This window comes from Blastocystis sp. subtype 4 (assembly GCF_000743755.1).
Source record: "Blastocystis sp. subtype 4 strain WR1 chromosome Unknown seqid_0020, whole genome shotgun sequence".
NCBI lineage: Eukaryota > Bigyra > Opalinata > Blastocystidae > Blastocystis > Blastocystis sp. subtype 4.
In genome coordinates, this window is record NW_014569527.1 from 12159 (window position 1) to 29728 (window position 17570).

The window sequence follows — 17570 nt, forward strand, 5'->3', positions numbered from 1 at the left end:
TTATTGCTTAAAAGCTGTTAGGGACAATCCACTTAGGGTCGAAGTCTCTCTTGCCCAGAGCACCGTTAACAGCGACCTCAGCGGCAATCTCTCCCATGCGAGTACGGGTAGCGATCGAAGCAGAGGCAATATGAGGAAGAATCACAACGTTGGGCATCTTGAGCAGAGGGTTATCAGCCTTCATGGGCTCAGGCTCGGCAACATCAAGACCAGCTCCACCAATGATTCCCTGCTGAAGGGCCTTGGTGAGATCCTCCTGATCAATCACAGGACCACGAGATGTGTTGATGATGATGGCATCCTTCTTCATTTGCTTGAACTTATCCATATTAAACATGTGACGAGTGTGAGGGTTCAGAGAAGTGTGGATGGAAATGAAATCAGATCTCTTCAACAGATCCTCCATAGACACATATTCCATCTGGTAGTCATTCTCCCAGTCCAACTTGCGGCGGATATCAGAGTAAATGATCTTGCATCCGAATCCACGCATTCTCTTCACGACCTCAAGACCAATCTCTCCCATACCACAGATACCCAGAGTCTTTCCATAGATATCAGTTCCGCAGTAGCCCAGAGGCTCCCAGGTTCCCCATCCTCCGTTACGGACGGAATCAATGGCAGGGCTCAGACGACGAGTGGTAGCGAGCAGCAGCGCAACAGTAAGCTCAGCTACAGTGTGATGAAGCACACCGGGAGTGTATCCAGTGAGAATACCTCTCTTCTTGCACTCAGGCACATCAATGTGGTCGAAACCGACGGACATCGTGGCCACGGTCTTAAGCTGAGGGCCAGCAGCCTCGAAGAACTCGGCGTTGATCTTCTCAGTCAGCATACACAGACAGGCATCGCATCCCTTGACGGCAGCAAGGAGCTTATCTCTGGGCATAGCCTTATCAGGATAATCCCAGTGGACGATCTCCACAGGAGCGTCAGTCAGAATCTTCATGGCGGGGGCAGGAATCTGTCTCGTAACCAGAATCTACTTCATCACCATCAGTTTGAAATCCTCACCTTGGGCTTAGCAGCTGAGGCGAAAGCGCGAACGAACTTAGGAGCAAGCATGGCAATCAGAAATATTATGCATGTACTGGATTAGGGAAACAGGGAACGAGAAACGCCCTCATTTCCCCAATTATCGATGAAACTGTCAGTACATTCCATGGCAACTGTGTCTCTCCTGAAACATCGTCTTACTGTGGCGGATCGTCAACTACTCAATGATATCCGCGTATTCCTCTTTGATTGTGATGGTGTCATTTGGAAGGGAAAAGAACCCATTCCCGGAGCTGTTGACACTCTCAACAAGCTAAAGGATATGGGAAAACGAGTCTTCTATCTAGTGTGTTTTGAAGAATTGGTGTGATATGTAGACAAATAACTCCACAAAGAGCAGATTGGAAACAGCAAAAAAACTACAGGATATGGGGATTAACTCCTCAGTCGATGAAGTGATCACGTCAAAGCCTTTTCAATTTCCTTATTTCTAGATCTTCCTATGCTACAGCCCGATATCTGGCTTCAAAAGGACTCAACAAAGATGCCTATGTTGTTGGAGAACAAGGTGTCTTTGAAGAGTTGGAAGGCGTCGGAATTCATTGTTGTGGATTGGAAGACAATGATAAAAAAGACATCAGTGTACTGCGGACAATGAATCCGTCAATTGGTACCGTAGTCGTTGGCTTGGATCGTGCTATTAACTATGTCAAGCTGAGTAGAGCAGCTGCTTATATTCGTGACCAAAAGTGTATGTTTGTAGCTACAAACACTGATGGGTCATATCCGAATGCAGGAGGCGTTATTTCTGGAGGTAGTGGCTGTATGGTGGCTGCTATCAGTACTATTTGTGGAAAGAAACCAGATATCGTGATCGGGAAGCCGAATAGCGTCTTTATTGATTTAATTCTGGAGAGTCATCCGGATATTCACCGTAAGGAGATAATGATGGTTGGAGACCGATTGGACACAGATATTGCATTCGCTCGTCAGAATCAAGTGCTTTCTATGTGTGTATTATCTGGAATTACTTCCGAAGAGGCTATTCAGAAGGCAGAAGGGATTTTGGCCCCTCATGTGTATACCAATTCCATTACTGATCTCCAATCTTTCCTTTAGCTCCATGTGCATTTAGAAGTATACGCCCTGTAGATTCTACAGCTAGTGTTTTCGAAGGATTGTTTGTTGACATCTACTCTTCTGCAATCACATTTTGTTTTCATGAGTTCCTTTCTGAGTGTTTTAGGAAGGTCCGTACTCCGACCTATGGCTGGTGCTGTAATTAGCTCTATAACTGTTGTGATGCCTAGTTGCGCTTCAATAAGCTCACATTGGGAACCTCATATCCCAAGAATACCCCACTATCTCCGAAACGAGGAAATCGAGAGTATTACAAGGGAAACGGGTGTAGATCGGCTGGAAGACATACAGCACATGGTACGCTTTTCCATTCACGATGACCATGTTTAGGAAGATATATAGTACTCAGTGAGAAGAGTCTTGTTCTGGATGTTCCTGATTTGACTGGTTTCAAGGTTTGGCATTTAGGGTGTAATAGTCATGCTGTAGTTGAAACCATATGTGGCATACTCAACTCCAAAGGTAAAATAGAGACTGTTGCTTTAGAACACTTGTTTGTTACAAACACCATAAAAATCACTGTCGCTGTGTTTCTTTAATTGTGTCCGCCATCTTGTGAGCATTTACAATCCAAGTGAAGTGCTGATGCGTCTTTGGCAACTGACGACGGAACTCCTATTCCTAACCCTCTTTCTCCAGCTATACTTTTAATGAGTCTTGCTTCATTGACGAGAAGGCAGCCAACAACCCTTCCTGCACTTCATCTTCAAAGGAAGCGATAGCATTAAACACAGAACTGGGCGTCTGATTACCTTCAAATGCAATAGAAATAGGATTCATGTCCTTGTGAACCTCCATTCGCACATTTCCATTTTCAAAGTAATGGGACGCAATGTCTACCATCCCCACCATCTGTCCATTACAAAGAGAATGTGTACTTACATGAATGGTGTCACTCGAAACATCCAACGAATAGCGACTCACCCATCTACCAGAGTAATAACTACGTAGTTTAATCATCTCTCCTGCGATAATAACATCCATATGATCGCCATCCACGCCCACACTACCAATGAAGTCTCACTTAAAGACAAACAAGAATCCGGAGCGACTACAGAAACGAGAGTTGACATACTTATTGCCTTCTTCAATCATTCCTGCCTTCAACTCCCTCATGGTTTCATGACAATCGGGTTCCAAGTATTCCACTTCCTGAACAACGACATTTGTAAGATGGTCGAATTGAAAGCATTTGCAATTTGATACGTCCGGATAGATACTGCGATCATCATCTAATGATCCAACAAGAAGAAGGGGTTTCTTGGATCCCTCTACATCCACCAGGACATTGTTTGTAAGGTTATACTCTTTTAATGTGCTTTCCAGAAAAGAAGAGGGAATATCAACTCCATTCAGGAGATCCTTAATTTCTATTACTGATCTTCTTTCCAACAAGTTTTACCTTCCAATACCACATAAAGTTCTCCAGGAGGACTCTTGAGAAGAAGCTGGTGAATAACGTCCAGTTGTTCTTCCGATAATTGTCTACTAAATGAACAAACTGGATCCGTTCCATACGCTTGTGATTCCATAATACTGATGCCGTTAAGTCAAATTGAATTCAAGGTAAACGGATTCTATCAATTATATTCACTCCCAGTCGAATTTACGATCCAGAATTAGAGCAATCTACCGAAATCCTTTCTCAAAGATGTGATATCGGCGAAGTTCCAACCGTCCGCTAGTATATTCGCATCCCCGTTTTCGCTTCTCCGTTTCTCCTGTTCGGAATGAAACATTGCCCTCTATCCATTGAACATGAGCAACCCTTTTGGTATTCCTGATAGCACTACTGGCGACTACGACTATTCGAAGTTGTCTCCTATGCTTGGTATGATCGATAACGACGCTCCTGATTATGTTGGAGGAGCAACTATGCAGAGAAAATGGAACGAGCGTCTGTCACATAATTGTGCTATCCTTTATCTCTCAGGTAGAGTTCTTCTCTTTTCTTGTGATGACTAGGTTTGGTCGTGGGAGGAAGTTATGGAGCATTGGAAGGAATTAAGAAGTCGCCTAGTACCACTTTTAAGATCCGCTTCAACAGTATGTTGAATTACAGTGCTAAGCGTGGATCAACGTTGGGCAATATGTTGGGTGTTCTAGGTATGTTGGAGATATTGTTTCTCATCTTTAGCCATTATGTACGCCTTTTCCGAGAAGGCGGGCGAAAAGGTACATCTCGATAATTTGAATCGCCGGAGTGATTACTTCGGACCTATGGTCTGTGGTTTCACAAGTGGTGCTGTTTTCAAATGTACAGGTACCGTTGAATGCATTGAGATGACATGTAGCGGGACTACGTGGTTCCATTGTTGCTGGTTTGATTGGTATGGGAGTCGTTGCTGCAATTCGATTTTCTCAGAATACTCTTCTCCCGAAACTGGGCGTTAGCCAGCGTAATGCTCATGTATTGTTCATTTAGTTGGTTCTTTTGTTTGAATAGCAAACAGTCGAAAGTACAGATTCAAGAATAAACTCAACCATTAAATCCCCTCTAGCTGTGTGTCCACATAACTCTACATATCATATACGTGTATGACTCAAACGATAGTCTAAACATGTTAACAAAGATCCACTACTCGAAGCACGATATGGAACGCGTCGTCCATCACACTCACAGTATCCTTCTAAATACGAAGGAATTTTCTCATCACAACGACGGGGTCGATGATCCTGAGGATTCGAGCTGTGTGTCACTGTGAACTGACGACACACAACAGGTTTTCCTAGGATCGGGAGTCCTTCTCCTTCAATGGCCTGTGTATCTGACTCAGGAGATAATGGACCTCCAGTGTAGACCACAGTGAGGTTGTGTCCGATTGGTGTGATGAGGGAATGAGGAAGAGGCGAGGTTAACTCACTAATCGCAAGCTAGATTGAACAACTTCCCTCATGCCTACAGAGATGGTAGCCCATAGAACATTCTCACGGATCTGAAATGGCTTTGGCATGAGATAATGAATTGTGAATATAACACTCGACGGTTTCGTAAATGGCAAGTGAGAGCCTTTATCAGGAAACACAATTTGATATCCTTCTGGAGTGCCTTCAACCACCGATACTGACTGAGTAAGTACCTCATGAATGACGTGAGTATTCTAGATGGAAGAGAAGACTCATATCTACGTTACAACGAGGACAAATATAGGAAGAACTCTGATGAATGTGACCATAACCTCCACAGAGAGGACATGTGTGTTGATGGGTTTGGTGAACTGAAGGTGACAATGTATGTTGAATCACTTCGATCCCTGTTCCTTGACAACGCGGACAGCGTACAGCAGTATTTTTGAGAGCAATAGCAGAGCAGACAGGACACTCAATATCGCGTGACCAAGCTAAATTTGATTCATATGAACAGAGTTTACTAAAGGACTGAAGTGTGGAATGATACATTGAAACCAAATCCATTGTTGCAGTAAACGTCTGATCAGGTGTATCAGTGTGGCCTCCATTCTTTCCTACTACACGACCCCACTGAAATTCAAAGGAAGCAGCAGGAGACTTGATCTTGTAGTGAACAGGAGAGAGAAGTGTAGAAGGTTCTGCGTAACAATCTTTGATAGATAGATAAGATGCAAGAGATTCTTTCGACGAATACTGAAGCAGAAGCTTGCTTGTAGATCTGGAATACACACGCAGAGCAAACGGGAGGCAGATACGACGAAACTAGGTCAACATAATATGAACATGAATACAGTATAGCGAATATGCTTTGGAAGTGCCAATATGAAAATATCAATCCCATTATCATTCACTTGAAAGACATCAACCTCTTCAGACATGTCATTCTGGAGAGTCAACTCATTTGAGCATCCTGATGCAGAATTTGAGCGCAATGAAGGATCATAGGAGTCACAGAAACGCTGAGGAAGTTGAGCACATTTCTCTGCACATGTAAAAGGTGGATGACGACAGTCAGAATATGCCGTTCGTTTCCCATCTTCACAGGCACAAAATCCAGCTATTGAACTGGGAACAACGTCGAAACAAGATAGATCATGAGTGATATCACGCTTTCCATATGGAGAACATCCTACAGTTGCCTTCCACCCCTGACAAGCTATTTATGAGTATCTAATAAAGTAACCACCTTTGCATTGACTTGAACATGAGAAAGGCTCATGTCCACACAAAGCAGTCTTAGTTTTCCAGTTGTCTTCACACACACAAAATCCAGTTATTGCAGAATCAATGAGAGCATCACAATTCTAATGATCAGCAAAAACAACAACCCTTACGAATATCTCATTCAGTTGACTCTCATCAGATCCATTACAAAGCGAAATCCCCTGAAAGTACTTACAATGACCTGTATGTGCTGCTATATATCAGTAGAATATATGAAACAGATATACCACTTCCAAGAATGCCAAGGAATGCAAAAAGGAGAATCATTGGAGATATGGTATGATTATCTTCAGTTATGAGGATCTGTTAATTTACGAAACAGTTTTTGGAATGTGGAATAATCCTTTCATACAATGAAGTAATTGTGAAGAATTAATGAATGGTTGTTGGGAGACATGATTAATCCTTGTCAATTAAGATGCATTAAAAGGAGTCGTAATTAATAGTCATTAATTATTCTAATAGTATTTATTGTATTGTAATTTATTCTGTCCTAGAATACAACAACATGGATTATGTTGAGAAAACACATGAAATCACTTCATTCACACATAAAGATACTTCACGACTTCTGGATACCAGATTCTTCATTCGACTTCTCGCAACTGTGGACACGCTTTCGAAAAGGCCACTTGAACACCTTCCCAATCAATTCAAAAGGTGGTTCTCCATTCAGGTGCTCATCAAATCCGTTGAAGATGGAGAGCTATGTTTGATTATTACATCCATTTCTTACAGGAGCTTCATCATTGAATACAGATACATCACTATCTTCGAATACATTCTGAGGAAGGTCCTCTAATTCCTGTTGTGGCAATGTTCGTTGGAGCAAGGAACAATAGCTCTGTTCTATTGTATCATCAATTATCGAACATAGTTCTGGATCTCGTTCTCCAATCGTTCGCTCCTCTGCTTCCGATAATTGCTTCATATTGTTGATGGTATTCACCAGCCCTTGTATTAGGACGCGATGAAGAGGAAGGTTATGAAATGTGGATTGCCCTGATGGTGGTGACTCCATATCATACAGAGAGGTATCATTGGTCACAGCTGAAAGGAGAGGTTGAGCTGGTTGTGATGGTTGAACTGATTCAACTAGTTCAGGCTGTAGTGTTACACTCTCTTCATCCTCCTCCTCTGTCTGTACTGACTCTAACAAAGGTAGAGAACGAGAGGAATAAACCGTTGGAATGCGATCCACATCCAACTTCGTTAAGAATCCCGTCTTCAGAAACTCGCTGAGAGAAGGGATTGAATGAACCTCACAATCTACACTTAAAACAAGACAGATACTATACAGAGATTAGCAAACACTGGATTTTCAGTTAGTGCATGATACAACGGATTGACTGGACCCAAGTGAAGGGGATGAACCTTCCGAAAGAATCGGTTCTCCTCTCTTTGCTTTTGTTCCTTTATCAAATTGCAGTGAGCATAATAGGCCTGCCATTTCTGAGAAGAAAAGTCGAATGCTCCCATAAACCTGTTGACTCCATTCAAATCATAATTTCGAACCTTTATGATCATCAGTCAACAATACAGCATACAGAAAACTTCCCTCGAAGAACCATTCTTGTAATCCCTGATACACCAATTTCCCCACTGTAAATCTTGATAAAATCTTCAGCTGGGATGGTAGCAAGAATATCTGCATGGTCTGGATTCTCAAAACGTCCATAGGCTACAGTAAACAGTACCAAACAAGGCCTACCTTTCTTTCCTTCTTCTGTATTTTCAATATATAGTACAAACGAATAATCTTTCCCAGATTGGGAACGAAGTGAAAAACCCATCTAGAAAATGAGGAATGTACGACAACCCTACTGATCCTGAAACTGTTGTTTCGGGATTACAGGCGAAGGTCATGTAATCAAGCGTTTCTTCAATTTGTTGTTGCAACCATTCTTCATCCTCGTTACAGGGTGCCATTTTTATGTTGGACACCAAAAGTACAATAAGTAATGGAGCAAACTATAATGATTGTTACAGTTCGTTAAACAAACACCAAAACGTATGGTACAAATATATAAAACCAATAACGTATGGTTGAGCTTGTTTACTTCTCGTTACGGATACGACGAGCAAGCTGCATATCACGAGGCATGATAGTCACACGCTTGGCGTGAATAGCGCACAGATTTGTATCCTCAAACAGAGACACAAGATAAGCTTCAGCAGCCTCCTGAAGAGCCATCACAGCAGAACCCTGGAAACGGAGATCGTTCTTGAAGTCCTGAGCAACCTCACGCACTAAACGCTGGAAGGGGAGCTTGCGGATCAGAAGTTCGGTACTCTTCTGATACTTGCGGATCTCACGAAGAGCCACAGTTCCGGGTCTGTAACGATGGGGCTTCTTCACAGCTCCGGCAGCAGGTGAAGACTTACGAGCGGCCTTGGTAGCCAATTGTTTACGAGGGACCTTTCCTCCTGTGCTCTTTCTTGCAGTTTGTTTAGTACGAGCCATCGATCTGTTCAAATCAAATAAATATGATGAGTTAAAAAAACGCGGCAGAAAACAAAATACTAAGAGGGCGAATTAGAAGACAATTATTGGTCAGAATGAAACTTAGTCGGATCTTAGCCAATAATCTGGAGCAAACTAGAATTAACGAATTACGTTTTATCATTCTATGATATCAGAATCATCATATTTATTTTGATCCACTTGAAAACTTAAAATGTCTGGACGTGGTAAAGGAGGAAAGGGACTTGGAAAGGGAGGTGCTAAGAGACATCGCAAGGTGATGCGTGATAACATTTTGGGTATTACGAAACCCGCTATTCGTCGTTTGGCTCGTCGTGGAGGTGTGAAGCGTATCAGTGGTCTGATCTATGATGAAACTCGTTCTGTGCTGAAGACTTTCTTGGATGGAGTGGTTCGTGATGCTGTCACTTACACTGAGCATGCCAAGAGAAAGACTGTGACTGCTATGGATGTCGTGTATGCTTTGAAGCGTCAGGGTAAGACTCTGTACGGTTTTGGATACTAAACAAGACTGGTATTTTTTGGTACCAAAGGATTTGTTTGTTGCAAACAAGGACATTGTAGAAGAAACTATTGTTTAACGAAACGTCGCCATCGTCGATTAGTTCGAAGAATATCATTCTGCAGGTGTTCAGCCACTTTAAAGAACAGCTTCCTGCTTCCTTCCTATGATCAATAAGAATAGCTGCACCTACAAGGATATGAAAGGATACTACACATTTCTCAGGTTCTACTTCATCCACAGAGATAGAAAAACGGACTGATTCTTCAGTCAACGGATTCTCTTCTTGGTGAGGTAGAAGCGGAAAATGGTATACGAATCCACTCACTTGAATTTCATCAGACGTTTCTCTTTGAATACCTTGACATCCTTTACAGAATTCATCGATGCGATTCCATATCTCTTCTTCCTCCTCACTAGCACTGAATTCTACTTCATGTCGTTGAGAAGCATATTTCTTCCTACCAAATACCTTGAAGCGAACTGGATCTGCCTCAAAAGCGGTGTGATAGGCAGGATCAAATGACCAACACACACACCATCGACATGTCTTCCCTTGATACAGTACTGTCGAGCCAACACTGGGAACATTCAGTTCACGGAGTAGACGCAAGATCACACGGAGAGAACGCTTTCGTCCCAGGAGAGAAGAGTACAGGTGAACCATGTCACGAAGTTCCATCGACTCCTGAACCAATCGGCTCACAAATCCCACCTCTCCTCCTTCTGTGATCATCTCACTTCTCGTACTTTCACTGTTTGTCAGCGGGTTCCCTTCAATCTAGTCCTCAGACCTCCTCCTCAGACTGACTTCATCAATAGAACTGAAGAAAGGAGGGTTACACATACAGAAGGCCATCCCTTCCTTCACAACTCCCTCGAGAAGGGGTTGCTCAGGAGTACGTTGAAGAATCTGGATTGAATCCTCAAGATGATTCATCACTACGATCTTCCTTGCCGACTCCACTGACTCTGGATCAATGTCCGTTGCCATAAACTTCCACGAATAGAGAGAGTGGCCCAGTAATGGATAGATACAGGAGGCTCCTGTGCCTACATCAAGACCTTCAACAGATGTAAGTGCTTCCTTGTCCGTAGTTGTGTCTTCAGATACTCCATTCACTGGTACTTCATCTGGATGGGTTCTCTCCTCAGCTGTTGCATCTGCAGAAACTCCCTCCATCTTTCCTGAACAACCTCCTGGATGTGGAACTAAATTCAGAACCTCCTGGATCCAGTTAATATAATTGATTCTTCCTGTTAAACCAGGGACCAAGTGCGAATCAGGCATATCCCACTCTAATCCAAAATCTCGTTTCAGCAAGACTTTTGTGAGGGTTCTACTCATGAACCCTTCATTTTAGCATCACTTTGTTGCATTCGGTTCTGACCACTTGTAAAACACCTTTCCATTGTTTCCATAAACAACGTACGGTCTAAGTTCGGGATAGTCTTTGGCTAATATAGCAAAGTCTGGGGGATTCTCTCGATAGGGATTATCATCATGAATATATTCATTATATGTTGGTAACGTCTCTTTATACAACCGTTTCATCCAAAGACAGTGCCATTACAAGAATATTCTGCGAGTGTTTGAGAATAGAACTATGGAATCCGATAATAAGAGAACCGCAGAAGAAGCACAACTGGATGAAATGGGTGAACAACCCAAAGAGGCCAAAGTCCGTCGATGTGTAAAGAAACTGAACTGTGCAACAGAGCATGAAGTTGGAATTGATTCGTTTGTTGTAGTTGTGTTCTGTGACTTGGAGATTTGTATCAAGCGAGAAAGGAATTCGCGGAATTTTGAAGAATAGTTGTGATGACTTTATTGTTCAAGAGATTGATGAAAATGGAGTTGTTGTCGATTTGATCGATACAAGTGAACCAAAACGTTCTATCCATTAGATAATTCTGATCCCTAGTTCTAAAGCCTGCCATTGAAACGATTTCTGAGGAAGAAGGTATGAATGAAGGAGTGATTTGACTGAAAGGATGGACAAAACTAAAAGAAATCTTTGATGAAGATGTATGTAACCAAATCAAAGAGTTTCAAGACAAAGTGAAGAATGATGAGAATACTCCAGATGGTTGTAAGTTGTCTGCAATCACTGAAAAAGACAAACGCAAACAAGTTCATGATATTATTCGAAAAGCATTTCCTATTTTTACAAGTGATACAGATGGCGATTGCATTGTACTGTATTCACACAAGAATCAGAGTAACAAATATTCTTTGCTTTCAATTAGATAAATATCACACTGTTCACCGTGAAGTCTGGCCATATCCAGATAGGAATTATGTTGCGTTTACAGTTAAGAAGCGTGGTCAAGAGACAATGACTGTAGTTAGCAATCTTGCTCATGCTGTTCATCGTGCTCCCAAAATGTTCTCTTACTATGGTACGAAGGACAAACGAGCCATTACTTATCAACGAGTTGTAGCTTATCGTATCACTCCTGTATGTGTTACCTGCTTCTCTCACTCCTAGCATGAGATTTATACTGCTGCTCAGAAGGTTCGAGATGTTGAGGTGGGAGATTTCACGTTTGTTCCTGATCCCGCTACAATTGGTGGAAATCATGGAAATCGTTTTACAATCACACTACGAAGTTTAGCTACCAGTAATCCAGGTGAGACAATCGAAGAGCTTCGTGAGCGTCTGAGTAGAATCGTGAAGAGTCTCCAAGATCGAGGGTATGTGAATTACTACGGTCTACAGCGGTTTGGAAATGGTGGATCGAATGTGAATATTGGTGTGGCCATGTTGAATGGTGACTGGAAGGAAGCAGTAATGGGAATTCTCGAATCCAATCATAGCAATGGGAATGTGATGAAGAAAGCGTTGGCAGCATGGGAAGAGACACAAGATGGATTTGAAGCAGCCAAAGTGTTGCCTAAGTACATGCACAGTGAGATTCAGTTATTTCGTGCTCTTGGAAAGAGTGGGGGAAAAGGATTCAGTGTACGACAATCAAGATAAGATTAGTGATAGAATGCTCTGGCTTCACTTCCCTACAACCGTCGAACCCTGTATGTTCATGCTGTTCAGTCTCTCCTCTTTAATCGTTTTGCTAATGCTCGAATAGCTCTGGGATTCCAACTCATTCCTGGTGATCTTGTATGTGGTACAGGCTTACTGAATGGCTGATTTGTAGAGAGTGATGAATCGACAGATCTGAATGATAAAGTATGAGAAGTGCACTGATTGTTACATAGACTCCTTTAGTTGTGATCACTCCAGCCAATCAAATGCAATATTCAATCCATCAATTAGTGCTTCCTTTACCAGGAATGTCAACTCAGATCCCTGTTTACTTGCAGAGTGTGTATGAGAAGGAGATGGAATCCCTTGGTCTGGCACTGGATTGCTGGGGTCAGGCCATTCGTGACTATCGTATGCATGGGAGTTATCGACACATGCTACTGAGACCGAAAGGTGTTGAAGGAGAAATTGTAGACGATGATTCTATGCGACTCGCCTTTTCACTAGGTTTGGTTGAAGAAAGAGTGTAATGGATAGAATCTGGAGCATATGCAACCATGCTTATTCGGGAAGTGACCAAATACGAAACTGATATTAACTCCCAACTTGTTTTACCTTGTTTATGTTTGTTTTGGCAACAAGTAATCTATTATCTGGAGGCTCAAAATGAAACGAACTGCGCAGAAAACGATGGAATCCTTTTTTAAGGCATCGAATCCTACAGTTAAGCATGCCAAAGTCAATGGACGTAGGGAATCCAATAGAGTCTGATCCACAGCTGTATTCACACAAGACATTGAGAAAAAGATTGTGGTAAGTATCGATTCTTGAAATTAATAGATAGAGTGATCCGCCATTTTCACAGAGTATCAAGCAACCTGTAGAAGTAGCAGATCTGTATTTAGAATTATGTAAAGGCTAGTACAAAATGGACAGAAGAGTTTCATTCTGGAATCGGTGGTTACTGGGGAGATTTCATTGAAAAGGAATCACAAAAATCATATTTCAAGAAGTTACTTGTATTGGTGAATTGGTGGCTTGTGATGTAGGAATTCCTGGCTTCGGAAGAAAAGAGTGGAAAGACGATATATCCACCTCGTTCTGATGTTTTTAATGCATTCAAACACTGCCCATGGGAGAAAGTTAAGGTTGTGATTATTGGTCAGGATCCTTATCATGATGATCGGCAGGTTTTACTATGAAATGTTTTTGATTTTAGGCACATGGATTATGTTTTTCTGTGAACAAGGGTATCGCTATTCCTCCTTCACTTCGGAATATCTACAAGGAAATTGAGAATGATTTGGGTATTAAACCACCCACCCATGGAAGTCTGTTTCATTGGGCTGATCAAGGTGTTCTTCTTCTGAACACTGTACTAACTGTGAGAGCTCATGAAGCTAATTCCCATAAGAAGAAGGTTATTGTAATTAAGGAAAGTGAAAGATAGGGATGGGAGACATTTACTGATGCTGTAATCAAGGAGATCACGGACAAGAAGGAGCATGTTGTGTTTATCCTGTGGGGAAGTCCAGCACAGGTAGAAACTAAGCCGGGTATTGACATGTAGAATAAGGGCAAAATTGTTAATCGTTCAAAACATCTTGTTCTTGAAAGTGTTCATGTTGATTCTGAATTGATAGATAATGTCTAGCCTTCACCACTATCAGCGAATAAGGGACCAACGTTTTTCAACCATCACCACTTTTCTCAAGCCAATGACTTCTTGAAAGAGTATGGGCTTCAACCGATTGATTGGTCTGTTCAATACTTTGTTTGTTGTTTAAGACAGGATTCATGGGGTTTTCTGATATCCAATGCGCCGTTTTCATTCCATTTGTCCATTTCGAAGGGAATGAGCTTTCGGAGAGCCCTCAATATCAGGAAAGTCATACCTCAGAGAGGTTTAGAAGAGTTTCTGGGGACATCGACTGCTGCAGGAAAGGATGCTATTTATGGTCCTTATTAGATTTACTTTTGATATTTAGGACGTGCATGGAAATCTTCTGAACTCCGATTGAAAAGTTTCGACGATTTACACAAACTCTGGTATGTGCTTTTAAAGGAAAAGAATTGTCTATTAACAGAGTACTATGACTGTGAGAGTCGTCATGTGGCAATGCCTCATCCTGAACGACTGCATAAAGTGAAACTGTCCATGAAGCGTCTGAAAGGAGTGCTAGAAGAGCGAAAGATTGAATACGAAAAGTTGAATAGTGAACAACAAGTTTTGGAAAGTCGTATTCCGGATACACCAAAGGTTGAATAGCGATATGGTTCTTTTATGGATACGTTTGTTCTAAAGAAAGAGTTGATAGTAGAGAAAAGAGTTCTTGAAGATGATTGCGTTGTCGGTTGATCAACGAGTCATTGAAATCACTAGAATTAAGTACAGCCAGCTTCATTACATGATCCCTCTGATGCTCAGCAGATAATCTACAAACTGTTGACGAATAGGTGCTAGTGATGACTGTTCATTAAGTGTCATCTTAGCAATAGACTTGACTATGGATCAGTCTTCATAGCAGGACGCTACGAGTGTTAAGAATTGATAGATAAGTCTGTTCTGTTATTGATAAGTCGTGTCTGTGTGATTAACCACATTCACAAACCTACTTCAAGAATGGGAGAAGCATTCCTGAAACAAGTGATCGCCACACTTGTAGTTGGAGGATCTTCTCTCGTCCTTCTTTGGAATAGGAGTAATTCTCAAGACACCAAGTGAGACTAGATAATACGAAGAGAGATACCTTACAGATCCATCACTTGAGATGCATTCTGGAAGGATTTGGAGTAAAGGATGATCGTATTCAGATGAATCAGAATGTTCTCCCACTGGGTTAGCGCTATCTACGTTATACAATCCTTTCTACACTACAATCCCTTCAGGAATACTACACAGATTCCCCATGATGCCACAAACACTTTGTAGAATTGTTAGTTCACTCTTTACGAGAGGTCGAGAACGAAGAACAGTGGAAAATCGTGCAAAGACAGCTCTAATATTACAAATACTAAACAACTACGTACTGGATTAGTTCTGGAACTTGACACAATAATGCATCCCCAAGATGAGCAAGTTCTTTCATGTTTGAACGCTCGCCAGTGAGTGTCCATCTATGTCAGATCATAAATCCATTGATACAAGATTAGAAGAATTGAGTTTAGAGTATTCATGTTGATACTAAATGGAGTGGCTTCATCCATTTCTCTCAGTTTTGATTCTTCACTCTTTTCTTGTTGCATCTGAATAAGAAAAGCATTGATGTTTCCCATCTTTGTTACCTTTTGATTCAGTACAGCCAATTCATGTTGAATCAACGATATATACACTTCTTCACTCTTTTGTGATTGCATTAACCTGAGTCTGTTAATGCTGTAGATGGAGGGAGAGAATTCGTGTACTCTCTATTACGTTTCTTATGTATTCAATTCTATTATATTCATCGGTTTCCTTCTCTCATTGATTATTATAGCATTCCTCTTTCGGGATTTGCATTTGTATTCTACTACGCCAATAACTCCAATTCTTTTCCATCATGGGAAATATACTCGATTGTACCTCCAATGTACTCTTTATAGAGTTGTGTCATTATTTCAGGAAGTACCTCGAATAGACCCTACAGCAAATGTACCGCAGAATACTGATCCTGTTCCGAGTTCGGTAGTTATCGAACGAAGAAAACCAATTCTCGAATCATGTATTTGGAAACTGCAAAGAGAGTACTACGAATCCCTAACATCAGATGCTGCGGTTGCCAAATCCAGCGGTTTTACTATTTCAAGCAATTGCTATGTTGCAAGGGTTGGCTTTATATTTGTATTTCATCTTTAGGCCTATGCAAACGTGATCATGAGTTATGTTCTAGATTGGTATTCAAACCCGTTGCGAACGAGCGACGAACCATTGTATATTATTGATGTAGGTGCTGGATTTGGCAAACTGGGTTTTCTTATCATGTATCATCTATTTGAAATGAAAGAAAGCTGGCCAACAAACTCTCAAAATCCATTTATGTCGATCTGAATCATATTTTGTGATATCTAGATATGTATTGACAGATTTCTCACAAGCAATGCTATCTTATTGGGAATGTGATCCACTAATCAGCCAATTTGTAAAAATGGGCTATATGGACTATGGCCTCTTAGATGTGGAACATGCTGAGGAATTGCATTTACGTCGAGCCAATGTCACATTAACAGCTGGTTGTCTTCAGGCTCCGCCATTCTTCCTCTGCAGCTCCGTATTTTCATGTATTCCTCAGGATGTGGTGATGGTGGATGGAGGTTGTGTGATGCCGGCCATATTGTCTATCCTTCAGTCTCATTCTTCTCCAACCTCTGTTGTCACTAGCAATCCAGCCGACCGGTATCAGTACGTGAGTAGAGGTGTACTGAAGATTAGATTCTCCTGGAACTATGAAGAGCAAGATCCAGTGGGATGGTCTAATGATCTGTTCTCCCTTATTCACAAGAAGGCTGATGAAGGAGCCCAGGCAATCTATGTTGTACCTGTTGTGGCTGTCCAATTCATTCAGCGAATGCAACAGCTATGTGAGGGTCACTGTGCCTTCCTGATTGCTGATGAGGGTGTGTTCTCTACCTCTGAATTGAATGTGGTTCGTGATCCTGTTCTCAGTATTCGTGGTTCAGTCCATCTTCCTGTGAACTATTCACTGCTTGAGATGATTACTCAACAGCAAGGAGGGTTCATCTGTTCATCATCTCTTCATGAGAGTTTCCGTGTAAGAGTGATTTCACTGATTCATTAAAAGGCTGTCCTATTTGTATTTGGTCAGTCACAATCTTCTCTGACTCGAACTCGTTTGGCATATCACAATTCCATCAGGACATTTACACCTGAATCCTTTTTCACTTTCCAAGTAATCCTTCTTCTGTTCGTATCATTTAGAAATCTGTCAAGGATGAAACGGCTCTTTCTCTTCGAGGAATGCAGTGTCTCCTTCGTCTCTCTTCCTTTGATCCTGAACTGTTCTATCGTTACAAACAACTTCTAATTGAATCCTGCAATAAGGAAACACTAGTACCATCACTCCATGAAGATCTTCACATTGATCTGGTTTGTGTGAGAGATCATACTCTCTTCCAGAATCCTGCTCATGATGTATGCTTTGAGCTGGCTCGGATTCATATGGGGTTGAAGGAATATGCATTGGCATTGGAACTGTTCCAGGATAGCAATAATTGTGTGAGTGAGCATCATGTGACATGGCACAATATGGGAATATGCTGTTTTTATCTGAGAGAATTTGATAAAGCCAAACATTGCTTTATGCATGTAGGAATGTGATGAGAACATGAT

General features: G+C 41.6%; 12 protein-coding genes across 12 annotated transcripts; 6 read left to right on the forward strand and 6 right to left on the reverse strand.

Annotated features, from left to right (window-relative positions):
• Nucleotides 1-7: 7 nt before the first annotated feature.
• JH06_2989 (glyoxylate reductase/hydroxypyruvate reductase) lies at nt 8-1065 on the reverse strand (the record flags this gene model as incomplete). Its single annotated transcript, XM_014674033.1, has 2 exons — nt 8-982; nt 1015-1065. 2 exons carry the CDS (start codon nt 1063-1065, stop codon nt 8-10), a joined length of 1026 nt encoding a protein of 341 aa, XP_014529519.1.
• A 97-nt stretch (nt 1066-1162) lies between these two features.
• Nucleotides 1163-2115, forward strand: JH06_2988 (phosphoglycolate phosphatase precursor; the record flags this gene model as incomplete). The annotated part of the gene is made up of 3 exons (XM_014674032.1): nt 1163-1342; nt 1374-1459; nt 1491-2115. The coding sequence occupies 3 exons, from the start codon at nt 1163-1165 to the stop codon at nt 2113-2115; spliced, it is 891 nt and encodes a 296-aa protein (XP_014529518.1).
• Nucleotides 2116-2217: 102 nt separating this feature from the next.
• On the forward strand, nt 2218-2607 carry JH06_2987 (39S ribosomal protein L41; the record flags this gene model as incomplete). Its single annotated transcript, XM_014674031.1, has 4 exons — nt 2218-2274; nt 2307-2433; nt 2479-2531; nt 2566-2607. 4 exons carry the CDS (start codon nt 2218-2220, stop codon nt 2605-2607), a joined length of 279 nt encoding a protein of 92 aa, XP_014529517.1.
• A 45-nt stretch (nt 2608-2652) lies between these two features.
• On the reverse strand, nt 2653-3553 carry JH06_2986 (hypothetical protein; the record flags this gene model as incomplete). The annotated part of the gene is given in 5 exon segments (XM_014674030.1): nt 2653-2751; nt 2782-2988; nt 3019-3142; nt 3161-3498; nt 3539-3553. 5 exon segments carry the CDS (start codon nt 3551-3553, stop codon nt 2653-2655), a joined length of 783 nt encoding a protein of 260 aa, XP_014529516.1.
• A 341-nt stretch (nt 3554-3894) lies between these two features.
• Nucleotides 3895-4561, forward strand: JH06_2985 (mitochondrial protein translocase family; the record flags this gene model as incomplete). The annotated part of the gene is made up of 4 exons (XM_014674029.1): nt 3895-4069; nt 4102-4242; nt 4274-4399; nt 4431-4561. 4 exons carry the CDS (start codon nt 3895-3897, stop codon nt 4559-4561), a joined length of 573 nt encoding a protein of 190 aa, XP_014529515.1.
• A 656-nt stretch (nt 4562-5217) lies between these two features.
• Nucleotides 5218-6537, reverse strand: JH06_2984 (hypothetical protein; the record flags this gene model as incomplete). Its single annotated transcript, XM_014674028.1, has 5 exons — nt 5218-5808; nt 5838-6202; nt 6233-6350; nt 6375-6463; nt 6498-6537. The coding sequence occupies 5 exons, from the start codon at nt 6535-6537 to the stop codon at nt 5218-5220; spliced, it is 1203 nt and encodes a 400-aa protein (XP_014529514.1).
• Nucleotides 6538-7796: 1259 nt separating this feature from the next.
• Nucleotides 7797-8199, reverse strand: JH06_2983 (hypothetical protein; the record flags this gene model as incomplete). The annotated part of the gene is made up of 3 exons (XM_014674027.1): nt 7797-7951; nt 7982-8063; nt 8095-8199. The coding sequence occupies 3 exons, from the start codon at nt 8197-8199 to the stop codon at nt 7797-7799; spliced, it is 342 nt and encodes a 113-aa protein (XP_014529513.1).
• A 127-nt stretch (nt 8200-8326) lies between these two features.
• On the reverse strand, nt 8327-8897 carry JH06_2982 (histone H3; the record flags this gene model as incomplete). The annotated part of the gene is made up of 2 exons (XM_014674026.1): nt 8327-8793; nt 8837-8897. The coding sequence occupies 2 exons, from the start codon at nt 8895-8897 to the stop codon at nt 8327-8329; spliced, it is 528 nt and encodes a 175-aa protein (XP_014529512.1).
• A 117-nt stretch (nt 8898-9014) lies between these two features.
• On the forward strand, nt 9015-9336 carry JH06_2624 (histone H4; the record flags this gene model as incomplete). The annotated part of the gene is given in 2 exon segments (XM_014674009.1): nt 9015-9246; nt 9266-9336. The coding sequence occupies 2 exon segments, from the start codon at nt 9015-9017 to the stop codon at nt 9334-9336; spliced, it is 303 nt and encodes a 100-aa protein (XP_014529495.1).
• A 59-nt stretch (nt 9337-9395) lies between these two features.
• Nucleotides 9396-10812, reverse strand: JH06_2625 (methyltransferase; the record flags this gene model as incomplete). The annotated part of the gene is given in 5 exon segments (XM_014674010.1): nt 9396-9446; nt 9472-9714; nt 9730-10038; nt 10069-10597; nt 10628-10812. The coding sequence occupies 5 exon segments, from the start codon at nt 10810-10812 to the stop codon at nt 9396-9398; spliced, it is 1317 nt and encodes a 438-aa protein (XP_014529496.1).
• Nucleotides 10813-10864: 52 nt separating this feature from the next.
• JH06_2626 (uracil-DNA glycosylase) lies at nt 10865-14513 on the forward strand (the record flags this gene model as incomplete). The annotated part of the gene is made up of 21 exons (XM_014674011.1): nt 10865-10984; nt 11010-11151; nt 11183-11221; nt 11252-11479; nt 11508-11719; nt 11750-12223; nt 12254-12386; nt 12417-12448; nt 12478-12751; nt 12782-12872; nt 12904-12992; nt 13023-13057; nt 13089-13130; nt 13162-13263; nt 13294-13434; nt 13464-13664; nt 13695-13784; nt 13815-13868; nt 13899-14006; nt 14037-14202; nt 14233-14513. 21 exons carry the CDS (start codon nt 10865-10867, stop codon nt 14511-14513), a joined length of 3054 nt encoding a protein of 1017 aa, XP_014529497.1.
• A 1360-nt stretch (nt 14514-15873) lies between these two features.
• Nucleotides 15874-17019, forward strand: JH06_2627 (hypothetical protein; the record flags this gene model as incomplete). The annotated part of the gene is made up of 5 exons (XM_014674012.1): nt 15874-15903; nt 15969-16049; nt 16080-16261; nt 16293-16616; nt 16653-17019. The coding sequence occupies 5 exons, from the start codon at nt 15874-15876 to the stop codon at nt 17017-17019; spliced, it is 984 nt and encodes a 327-aa protein (XP_014529498.1).
• Between the last annotated feature and the right edge of the window lie 551 nt (nt 17020-17570).